The sequence below is a fragment of the Parasteatoda tepidariorum genome, chromosome 8, assembly GCF_982258835.1.
Source record: "Parasteatoda tepidariorum strain Cologne lab strain chromosome 8, Ptep-v5.0, whole genome shotgun sequence".
In the NCBI taxonomy this organism is placed as follows: domain Eukaryota; kingdom Metazoa; phylum Arthropoda; class Arachnida; order Araneae; family Theridiidae; genus Parasteatoda; species Parasteatoda tepidariorum.
The window spans coordinates 64,989,094-65,002,335 of NC_141762.1; the positions used below are offsets into that span (position 1 = coordinate 64,989,094).

The 13,242-nt window shown below is 25.6% G+C and overlaps 1 protein-coding gene across 1 annotated transcript in view; it reads left to right on the forward strand.

Moving 5' to 3' along the window:
- The first annotated feature begins 2,529 nt into the window (after positions 1-2,529).
- The window catches only part of LOC107436155 (neurotrimin-like), a 39,995-nt gene continuing 29,282 nt past the window's right edge, over positions 2,530-13,242 (forward strand). Inside the window, exon 1 of the mRNA XM_087169006.1 lies at positions 2,530-3,159. Within this exon, the coding sequence (XP_087025132.1) occupies positions 3,081-3,159 (79 nt within the window). The 5' untranslated portion in view covers positions 2,530-3,080. The remainder of the gene's footprint in view (positions 3,160-13,242) is intronic.

Sequence of the window (13,242 nt, forward strand, 5' to 3'; positions counted from 1 at the left end):
AATACCATTAATTTGTTGAAAAAGGTGGTCATTGAAAAGAATATAATTGTTGTTAAGGTTAATATGTACTAGAAAGTTCCAGTTATCTTCATTAATAATATCACTGAGATTAAACATGCTATGAATTTGAAGAAGGTCATCATGAATTTTATTAGTTGGAAGGGAAGTATAGAGGTTTTCGAAATCAAAACTGTGAATTGAATCTACATTTTTTAAAGTTTTTAGTGTATTTAAAACCTGAATGCTATTTTTAATATTCCAATTTAAATAGTTATTATTTTTAGTAAGTTTATTAATTTTGTTATAAACTTTTTTAAGAATGTTCTCAAAGTAAATACCGATTTTTTTCATGTTACTATTAACGCCACTTGCAATAAATTTGGTTGGAGTTGCACTGAATTTGGTTGGAGTCTTATGGAATTTTGGATTGGCAAAAAGAAAAGGAAAATTGTTAATATTATTTGGTTTAATTTTAAGTCTTTTATAGATAGCATTAATTTTATTAATAATAATATCACTGTTGGTGTTAAGTTTTTTGTAGGTAATATTGCTATTAAGTTCATTGGAAAGAAGTTGTTTGTAAAAAATTTTTCAAATAATTGCAAAATTATTACTAGCTTTATCAACAGTGGTTATACAAAATTTATTTTGAATATTTTTAATATCTTGTCTTAAAACAGAGTTAAAAATTAAATCCTTTTGAAAAATTAATTTGTCCCTTTTAATATTGATTTTAAAATCTTTAATGATATTCTCTCTCCATTCAAAGAAACCTTCAATTGGGAAATTATGTTTGTAAGATAATTTTAAAATAAAATCATCGAGATTTTTAATAAAAATGGAAATAACTTTGTTTTTTGAAGTTGGAAAAGATGGTCTAAATTTTGAACCTAAAGACATAAATTTTTTAATATTTTCGTTGTCAATAATATCTAAATCCCCTGTAATAACGTGTTTATGGAAGTTATCAAAAAAAGGAGTATCTTTAAAATCATCACAATTACATACATAGTTGAAATTATCTGTAGCTATATTCCTATAATTACAGATTAAATTTTTTAGACTCCTAGTGTATCTGAAAGTTGATTTGCAATTAAGTTGGATAGGAAGAAGGTTTTTATTTTTACCTATAATGGCATTTATGTTAAGATTATTAAAAATTTTATTGGTAAAATCTAAAACAAAATAATCTGGTTTGGGTAAATCCTTGTGCTTATAATTATTCTTAAACCTATATCTAGCTAGATCTTCTACTAAGTTTAAAAAATTAGAAAAATATTGATTTGAATTAATTTTTACTTGATCTAACTTTAAAAAGTTTAAAAGTTTGTTGTGAAAATTAAGTTTAACCCCTAGAATTTTAGTTTTAATAGATTTAATAGCATTGGGTTCATCATAACAATTAATGCAATCATTAACAAAATCTTTTAAGTTATATTTAATTTTATTTTTACTGTTACCTCTTTTTCCTCTATTATTATTATTGTAATTTTTAAAAAGTTTGAAAATATTATAAATACACTCATTATTATCAAAAGATTTAAAATTGAAGTTAGTATTTAGACCGTAAGGAAAAATAGATTCATTAATAATCATATATTTATTTTCAGCCTCAAGACGTTTTTTAGGGTTTTTTACGAAATCCAGAACCTCTATTGAAATATTTTTAAACCCGTGTTCAGAAAAATGTTTAATCTCAAGGCAATCAATATATATATACATATATATATATATATATATATATATATATATATATATATATATATATATATATATATATATATATATATATATATATATATATATATATATATATATATATATATATATATATATATATATATATATATATATATATATATATATATGTATATAAATAAAAAGATCTTATGTTTACATGAAATAGTACGGTCAAAAAATTAAGTTAGAAAAATTAATCAGATAAATTAGATCAAATTTCCTTATAAAAGGTATACAAAAAAATCTTAATTTGAATTAAATTAATTCTGAAAGTACAACAAATTTAAAAATTTTAAAAAAAGAAATGAATGTAACAAAAAACGAATTGATTAATTAATATTTAAAAAAAATAATTCTTTCATAAATTTGTAAAACGAGAAGTAATTTACGAGTATATTAGTTAAAATATTTACTGAAGTTAGAATAATTATTTAAACTTTTACATTTGTGTCAGATAGTTTAAAATTATGAGTAAAAATCAGCAGTTAAAATCGCAAGTTAAGTTTAGTTAAATTTGCTGAAACCAATACTCATTCATGATTCACTGATTCATAGTACCTATTCTACTTCTAACTTTTTTAGTTTTAAAATATGGGTTAAATCTGAAACACAGTGAACTCATATTAAAATACTATAAATATAAAGGACTTAAATTAAGCAATCTGCATGAATCAATTGAAACCACAGTGAAAACATTGATCAAAGCAAACTATCGTTTTGGAATTCCATTGCGCAGACGCCATCTTTCAGACGATGAACATATAAGCACGTGCATCTTCCGAATTCACCACTTATCCTGCGCTATCGGACCACTCGGATAAATTCTTCAGCATTTGTTTTCGCACTCCGTAACGTAAGGAAAGCCGCAATTTCTTCCAGAATTTTCCCAGTTTTACATGCGCAAGTTTGAAAAAGTTTTAAATGATTCTAAATAATAAATCTCATGGTTAGCTATCTAGTTTTTTAATTAATATAAAGATTTATTAAATAATTTTTTTTTATGAAATTTTGAATATTTGTAAACATTTTGATGACAGTTACAAACTTAAAAACAAAAATTCAAAATTAAATTATCCCATAATAAAAAAGGAACTATCAAAATTGAAATTTTCAATAATAACTGTTTTTAATTATTATAATATTCATAGCGTCAAAATTGTGAACTTGTAAAAAACAATTTGTGTAAATCGTTATAAAGAATGATAAACTTGCAAGTTCAGTTTTACGATCAACATATGATTATTCATGATAATAACTAAGAGTGCACTTTCGTTTGGATACAATTATGTCCCAAAGACATTAAATTGGATTTTGAAAATCAACAAGAATCCTCCTCCAATATGATCCTTGAATCCTTCTGTCAATATTATGGACTTCATAATTTTTATGTTGCAATACTTTTTGGTATTATAAATAGCGGTAAGTCAATCTTGATATATTCTTATCTGATACTATATGTCATTAATATTAAAATCATATATTTTCTTATCTGATTTTAATCATAAATTAATGTTAGTGCATTTAAGTAATCAACAATTAATTTTAATAAGTTTGAAGACTGTGTATTAAAAAAATAAAACTTCAAGTACTGTACTCTAAGAAATTAAATCATAAAAAACAAAACAGTATTAGGAGAAATTTTAGAAATTTGGTATTGTTATATGATTTTTGTTTGAAAAAAGTTCTACTTTATTGTGATTTTTTTATCACATCACTAATATTTTAAAAACACTATTTTATTCAAATTTTTCAACACTAAATTTATTTTTAATATGCATTACTTAGCATGTTTTTATCAAATTCATAATTTTAGCGAAGGGATTTTTTTTACCTGTAAACAATAACCGACTAGTTATAGCAAAAATAAATTTTTGTCTCTTTTAAAAAATATCTTTATCTTTTAATGAAATTTGTAAACATATTTAATTCTTAAATTGTAAAAAAATATATAATTGAAAAAAAAAATTTTAAGAAACTATTTACACAATACTTTTATTATTTCATATAAGTATTTTTTAGACATGTATTTAACATCCAATAGAAATTAGCATAATTATTCAACTTTTTAAACTAATTAGACAATTTAATAACTAGTAAATATTTTACTAGTTAAAAATCTTCTAGTTAATCTTAAACAATTAAACTATAGAGCTAAGCACAGTGAAATGTACTTAAAAAGTCATAAATTTGATCCGTAAAAATAAAATATGTTATTAATAATATTAAATAAAAAGATATAACACTCTTCATTATTATGTATTGCTTATTGTTATGTATTGCTTATTATTACTTATTGCTTATTATTATATATTGCTTATTATTATATATTACATTTAAGGAAATAAATTGATATTATGATTAATGAAACCTAATATTATGGAAAATCAGTGGGTTTTATTTCTTGGAATAGTTATAACTCAAACAAGAGCTAAATTTTTTGCATATTCTTACTCTTTAAAATTAGAGCTGAAGCATTATATATTTTAGTGATATCTACTACAACGTATTATATTTATATATCAGTGATATCGATTATATTTATGACATATTTCAATAATATCAATTAAGATAAAAAAAATTTTGAGAAAAAAAATTAGTTTAAATGGATTGTTAGTTTAGTTTAAATGGATTGTTATTAAATTACTTTATAAGAACTGTTTTTTATCACAACTAATAAAATTAAATCACATTTTTTTTTCCTTAATTGAAATTTTATTCGTTTTAGCCTTAAAATGAAATGTATTTAAAAATAATTTTATAATTATTATGAAGACATTCAATTTTTGTTTTAAGTTGCTTATTTTATTTTATTTTATTTTCATTGTTTTACTAAAAATTATTAAATCGTTTGACCAGTTGAGTTGAACTTCTCAAAATAATGATTATATTTAATCATATGGGCTTTAAAAACTTCTACGCTACTGATGCACATTATGTTATGGTTAGTCCAAACTGTACAGAATAAATAAATATCAAGCGTAACGCAATAAAATACGTACAATAATAAGCCCAAAAAATAATAGCAAATTAATTTGTGTTTATATAATATTTACTTAATTTAAATCACTTTAAATTTCCATTCCTTAATATTAAAAGAGCATTCTATTCTGGCACTTTATGCTGTCTTTTTTTAAACAGCTATTGGGATTAGGTTTTGAAACTAAAAAAAAATTAATGTTGAATCAATAAAATCATGAAATAAATTAACGTTCAATAATGATGTTTAATATAGGATATTCGAAATAGGTCCATTTATAGTTGCGATGAGATAATTTTTTAATTAAAAAAAACTTGCACAGCACTACCTTTATAAATTCTGAGCTGAATGAATATCTACATTCCATTATTTTTTTACTTTATTTTTTAAATAATTTTATACTAATCCATATTGGATTATTGTAAAATATTATCTGGTGGCGTTTATCATAGGTAATATTTAGTCTATTCTCTTTTAAACCAGATATCCACTGATCCAGATATCCACTATTCAAACTTTAACACGCAAACAAAACTTCAAAAATAAGAGTTTTTAATTTTTTATGGGTAAGATAAATTGGTGAATCAGATAATCTTTTTTTTTCTCGTAAAATAATTCATGATACTTCAAGTAATTGTTCTTTCTGAATGGTGGTTTTGTCTTTTGAATGTGAAGTTTCTCAAAACATTACTTGCGATGAAATATCTGAGAGGTTTTCACTGCATTAGAAAAAACTAAAAAAACCCGGTTATTTTATAAAAAAATGCTCATATTTTCGTGAAACATGAGAAATATGCCTTAGTTCGAACTGAAGTTTATCTACATAGATTATAACGTTATAGAATATATGCTGGATCTGAAGATAACAATCAATAAACCAATTTTTCCAAAGAAACTTCAAAATATCTGAAAAAATGTTTGAAATTTCAACTGCGATTTCTTTTGTCGATTTTATCTGTAAAAACTGTGCTAAAGAAAATTGCAACTTCATGTTCCAAAATTACAAAACACTAAAGAATTAATGTGAAAAGTAGGTAAAAAAAACCTTCATTTGCTCCTTAGATATTTATGAAAACAGAAGATATTTATTTTATTTCTTACAAAGGTTGAAAAGGCATTTTGTTACGTAAGCTATACTTTTCAAATACATTGTACTCTTACGTGAACAGTATTTTCACTTTCTACACTTCATGAGTAAACTTTCTATTTCACAATTGCTAATATATTTAAAAAAACCTTTGAAGAAAGTTTTCATAAATAGTTTTATTGACTTTTATGTTGAAATTTAAGATTTCAAACTAGTTATTTACAAAACAACTTTTTCCATAGTTGAAAAAATTCTACAAGTCTGTACTTCCAACGTTTTCTTTGAATTTTGTTTTAAAAACTGAAAAAGACGTTCTTATGCTCTTATATTCGCATAAATAATGTTTACATTGGTTTCTATAATACTCTTCTTAATAAAAAAAAATAGTTAAGAAAAATAAATTATTATTTTCTCTGAAGAATACTGTCCGATATTCAACAATATTTTAAACCCTTTTTTTTCAATAGAATTTAATTAAAATTTATAACAGATTTTATTCTAGGTAGCAATTTTTTTAAGAAAAAGCGTCTGCTTACTGATAACCATTAAATAATGCACTTAATTGCTTGTAACTGTGAAAAGTTAAGCAAAAAGGTTTCCTATTCGAACGCTTCCAAACATTCCTCATTTGTAGTAAATTCAATTCAAATGAACGTATAATAATGGCCTTGAGGCTGATTTTGCAGCTATATCTGAATTTAAAGTACATGTGCTAGTTTAGGTAGCTTATTTTACACATAAGAAGGCCACCTTATGTATTTTAATTTGCTTGAAAATGCCCTGGTGCGATAAAATTAGATATAATTTTAAAAAATATTTTTTCAAGTTTATTAAAAAAGAGAAAGACAATGATGCCTAGTTAATTGTGGTGATAGTTACTACAATTGTCGATGTAAAAAATGCTTAGGTAATAGGTACCTAATATACTAATATATGTACGGTACAACAAAATCTAATGATTGGTTCTTTACGTTCTAGTACTCAGTCTTCATGGTTCAAAGGTGTAACCTCAAATATGCTAAATAATAAGTGCAGACGATATTTTAAGTTACGAAATCAGACACAAAAACGTACTTTCTGTGAATAAACATACCCTTTTTCAACGGATTCGGATTTATGGCCTCCAAAATATTGGGGGTTGCAGCAATCTGGGAAATGTGGTCCCCATAGTTTGATCAGGAGAGCGATACAAAGTTTGGACCCCTTAATGTAAGTTTTACTTTTTGCGTATTTTTAAATATCTCGAAAACTTTTTAAGCGAATCGAAAAAATTTCTGCTCACAATTATTAAATTTGTTCATCCAAATTACATGAAAAAAAAACTTTTAGTAAATATTTATTATTTCATAGTATATAATAGTCGTATATAATTATACATATATTTATAGAATTATAATAGTCAGAAACGTTTTTAAGTGTAAGGTATACATTTTTTTGCCTCCATTTAAGGAATGCAATTTTGCATGGCAGAATTCAAAATTTGAGCAAAATCAGGAGAATAGTTACCTGAGAAACTGAATCATTAAGACATTTTTTTCCGGAGAAATCAAACAAATGCTACTTTTTTAAAATTTGCTTACTCAGGAACTATTCTATTAATTTCGCCCAAATTTTGCAATTTTCCATACAAAACTGGATAATTTAAAATGATGTAAAAAAATTTTATACCTTTCTATTCAAAATCTTTTCGACTATTAAGTAGCTATTAACTACTTATTCGTAACTTAAAATATCGTCTGCAGTAAATTAGGATATCTGGGGTTACCCCCTCGAACCACTACGACGATTGAGTCTTAGAACGTAAATATTCGATCATTAGACCAAAAGTAATTCAAGGTTATCCTTTTTTCTATTTTTTATTTATTTTTTTGGCGCACATTACCCAATTTAGATAATGTGGTAATAGATAATGTGGTATTACAACTTCTCTCTTTTCTCCTTTACTCTATATTTGCACTGTGAATATGGTGACATTTACATTGTTTCTGACTCTATGGGAATACCAACGCGCTTTTGTAATGATTATGGTAAAATTAATAGGATATGGTTTAATAATATGTGATAAAATCTGGTAATCTTGTCATGATACCTAAGATCATGGCATAAAACCCACTTATTTGATTAAATTTATTTTTGAGTTTTGTAATGTTTATCAACTGTGTGGTGACGTGGCCTATAATTTTGAAAATTAGAATTTCCGGTAAACCGTAACCCTACGTATGGAAAAATTACCGAGTACCGAACACTTTGGTTTTATTAACCAGAACGATTTTCTTATCAGAAATGTCATTACCACACAGAACGGTAATTTTATCAGAAGTTTTTTTTCTCTATGCTCGAAATATGGTCGAGATTTCCCTTGAAAGTAATTTCTAGTTTGGTAAATAATAAAACAAGGAGTTCTGCTTGTGGAGGTCAGAATACATTTAAATCTTGCATCGTAGTCAATGAAAAATGTGAAATTAAAATTCCAGCCCTTTAGTAAGTCCAAAAGTAGTCGTAATTTTGATTTGTAATAAATCTCCCTTTCTGATAATGTAGCAACAAATTCTGCTTGAATCGTAGGGGAGAAGATTAAAGCTGACTGTTTCATCGGGAATGAACCTCTACTAGATAGTTAAGTTCTGTAGTTTGCAAGATTTTATAGTCACAAACACGAAACCAAGTTTAAAAAAATATTATAATAGTTGCTTCAAGTTTGAATTCGTTTGCTTTTCTATAAGTAACTATATACTAAATTATTAAAATTATAGCTCATTTACACTAACGCTTTGTTAGGGAACTTGTGTGGATGTAAGCAACCTAAAAAAATTATTGTTAAAATTAGAGCATGCATTAGCATTCAAATTGAAAACAAACGCTCGAAACTTAAATTTAAAAAAAAAAAAACTCAAAATATGTCTAAAATAATAAATAGTGGGTATTTTCGCCTAACTTATAAGAATAGACCTCATATTCCCAATATTCATCTGAAAGCTTACTCATGAAATGTTACCAATAAGAAAGAGATACAATATTTTTAAGCATAAGATGTAAATTAGTTGCAAGCTTTCGACAATTTTTCAACTTAATTACACGTAAAAGTCAACAATGTAGCCTCTAAATGCATCTCTTTATTGGAACAGAACTGAAGTAGGTAAAAATGGAGAATAATATTTTCTTCGAAATAAATTTGCAGTTTTTTCCTAATTATTTTTAAAATTTTTGGCGATAATTTTCTTCCGAAATATTGAGACAAAAATGACAATTCTTCTCATCTTAAAATGTTTGAGATGTCTACCATATGTCAACTAATTAACAAGTAAAAGTTTTCACGAGTTTAGAAATATATTGCTGACTCTTCATCCTTTTTATTCCTATTTCTCCTTCACTGTATTAACTATTCCTAACAAGATCAAACTCTTGTTATTTTTGCTCTTCAAGGAATAAACTAATAAATGAATTAGTTGTCAAAAAAATCCCCAACGAAAGTTTAAAAGTAAGTTTTTTATATGAGAACTTCATTGAAAAATAAATATAGTTATGTCTTCAAAAATTTTACCGAAAACAAATTCATGACTTATTAAGGTTCGTAAATTTGGGTAGATATTTTGTGCGATTTTGAGAAAAAAGGGTATCTATGATAATTTTTATTTAATTTCAAAACTCTAAAAAATTCTTGTTCTTCTTACTGACTGTATGTTTGACGATTTAAGGCCATTTTGTTGGCAAAACGGTTTTTCTCTGTTTTTTATCCTTATCATAAACGGATTAAAACTGTCAGTTCATATTGTAGTTTTTACCATGCAGTTTAGCTTACCATTGGATAGTTCTATCTTTTTATGTTTATTTTCCATATCTGCTTTTATTTTTCAGTAATTATTTAATAGTTTCGAACATCGTATAAATAAAAATGCAATTCTATTTTATTGTCAAATTGATACTCAAACCGATTATTATATACTTCTTTAGATAAAATGTTTAGGTAAGTTGAGTTACCAGACTCTTTTTATACAGATAGGCCACAATAGTTTTAAACGTTTTTACACTTAAAAATATTTCAATAAGTAAGACTTTTAAAATAAAAACAGTTAATGATTTTTCTTCATACTGCACGGAGAACAACATTTCTGTAAAATTACCATACTGTATAAAAATGACATTTCTGGTACATAAACCCATAATTCCTCCAATAAAACCACAATCTATGGCATTTATAAACTATTTATTTGGCAATATTTTCATTAAAATGTAATAAACTAAATAGTTTTTGTGTCCTGCTCCAAGGTAAATTATCAAATTTCACCACATTTACTAAATTTTATCACATATTACAACATTGTATTTTATGGTTAATTTAACCGAAATCGATACGTAAGCTTTTCGATAAAAAGTAAAACTGAGCGTTTTAGTGTTCCCATAGAGTCAGACACAAGGTAAATTCAACCATATGCTGGTAGTTTTGACCATACTTTTTTTCTCAGTATGAGACTCAGTGTGAGCTCAGAGAACATGAAATTGTCTCAAAATGAGGTGATCTAAATTCAAATTACAGCCCTGACCGGTCGTGTGAATGTTGCTCTCGGCTCGCTCTAACCAGAATGCTGGCATCGTTATTTTATGGAATTTTCAATTAAAATAACAGTTTGTCTTTTAAAATAACAATACTTATCTGCTTAAAAACAGTTAAATAGATAAATTACATTATTTTTCTGTGAAATAAAAGCTTTTATACTGGCACAGCAGCTGGCAGTTTTTTTTCCGTGGATTTAATAATTTTTTTTTGCTTTGTAGTTTAAAATATCTTAATTGTGATTTTAATTAAAAGTTATTTTATACCGACAATTTTTTGAAAGAAATCGACATTTCGAAATAAAACCGATTTTTTTTTGTATAACCTTCGTGGAACAGCTGGACCAATTTTTGAGTTCACGACTACTAATATTCAACTCCGTAGCCTTATAATTTTAAACCCAATCCAGCAGGCAAAGGAACTACTGGACCAAGTAATGGGAGAAATGTGCCTTCGGGGAGGACTTTTTGATGGAACTAACCCGCATTTATGTAGGAAACGTATTGCGTCATATGTATTACGTCACATTATCCGCATGGAGAGGAAATCCATGAAAACCGACCACGGTTAGCCCTAACCGCAAGAGGACTGTAACCCATGATCCATCTACCACAGAGGATATTTTACATCAGCACAGTGATCGGTGCAAACGGATGCGGAATTCGTATGGACCAGTCATTGCTGGGATTCGAACCCAGTTCACCTCATTGGAAGGCGAGCTCTCTATCCCCTGGGCCATCGCGGCTCAAACAGATATTTTACGTTTATTACAAATAATATTTTTAAAACTTTTATTGCACTTTGCATATAAAAATTAACGTCATTCGAAAATTTATCTCACGCCACACACTGAGGAAGCGAGAGGTATGAAAGATGTATAAAGTTGGCGAATTTCTATACTTTTGCATTAGGATGAGGAAAGGTGATGTGCGCTTCCTGAAGCGCACATCACCTCAGCGTATTCTCTTCTGCGTATTCGGTTCAGTTTGGGATTTTCCGCTTACTTCCTCAGTGTGTGACTGGCCTAAGACCCCTTATTGTCCTTTTTGGCGACGACTAGGTTGCCAGTAATTTTAATTTAAGGTGAAGTTAGAAAACTAACATTTCTTCAGTTTATTTCGTCCTTAATATAGCTATGATATAAATCATATTTTTGGGCACATTTGAATCTTTTAAACTATTATTACTAGAACTTTCCCGTACAACCATACAGTCTTACTTTTCCAGCAATATTCAAAAAAACATCATTCCCAATTCCCTGAAGTGGATAAAAAAAAAAGAATTGAAAAGGAACAAACCAAAATAAATCTCAGTGAATAAGATGAAAACTAAACATAAAATAATGTTTTGTGCTCCAAAAGTTTTTTTTTTTTTTTTTTTGAAAATCTTTTTTCTAATGTTATCAGCTATACTGGCTGATTTTGAGAGAGCTTCTACATTTTAAGACGCTTAGCAATGTTTTTTCGTTGCTTCGGGCTAAGTTGAAAACGAGCGATTTTATATTTTAGACAAAATGTTTTGAACACTCCTTTTCAATAGGCTATAGATTTTTTTTTATTCAACAAGCAAATATCCTCGTTTTCTCATTCTTTTCTTGAAAATTCATCTTTCAGTTTTAAGTTTTATTTACATTTCAAAACACACATAAAACGATTGAAAATGACATTTTGTCGGAAAAATCTGTAAAAGAAAAAGGTAAAGAGATTACAAACTTTTGCATTATTTTACTTTTAAATATTTCATAAACCGGTTTCTGGCTATATTTTATACAAAAAATATTGCCAATTTCAATATTGATTGCAAACAGAATTTTTTATTTTATATACTTACAAAGCTTAGTTTTGTTTTTTATTTAAACCTTTACCTGAATTTCACAAAGTAAAAATGCATAATTTTCTTTTAATGTATCATAAAGAACTTCTGTTTGGAAGCATTTATGTATAAACATAAACACATTTAAACTTAACTCCATTATAAGTAATATGTTAAATGTAGATAGTGCTTTCCTCTGATAGTTTAAATTTATTATGCTTTTCATAGAATAGAATCTTGGATTTAAAGATAAAATTTATAAATGTAATTCTGTATGATGTAATAGAGAAAATAAATAGCTAAGAAATACATAGCTTGTTCTTTATTTTTATTGTGCTGTATTACTAATTCATTATAAAAACCATTTTTATTTCCTTTTTGAATATTCAGTTACAATTATTAATAATGTTTAAACCGTACTTTTACTGACTGTTTATGAATTTTATTTCTTAACGTCAGCACAATACGTATCAGCATTTTAGAGAAGAGAAAATTGAATATATATATATATATATATATATATATATATATATATATATATATATATATATATATATATATATATATATATATATATATATATATATAAGTTCAAAATGAAGAATAAAACAAAGAAAAATTATAGACATATGAAAAAAAGGGGGTGGGAAATAATAAGTAAGAAAAAAACAACAAACAACATTTTATTAAAAAAAAAAAAAAAAAAAGTGAAATGTTAATTTTTTAACTTTTTTTTTTTTTTTTTTTTTTTTTTTTTTAATAAAATGTTGTTTGTTGTTTTTTTCTTACTTATTATTTCCCACCCCCTTTTTTTCATATGTGTATAATTTTTCTTTGTTTTATTCTTCATTTTGAACTTATATATATATATATATATATATATATATATATATATATATATATATATATATATATATATATATATATATATATATATATATATATATATATATATATATATATATATATATATATATATATAATAAGTTAGCAAAGTAACAAAAAGTTCCTTTTCCATTATTATATTAATGTTTTTGCTCCATAATGCTTAGAAATATCATAAAGGATAAATAC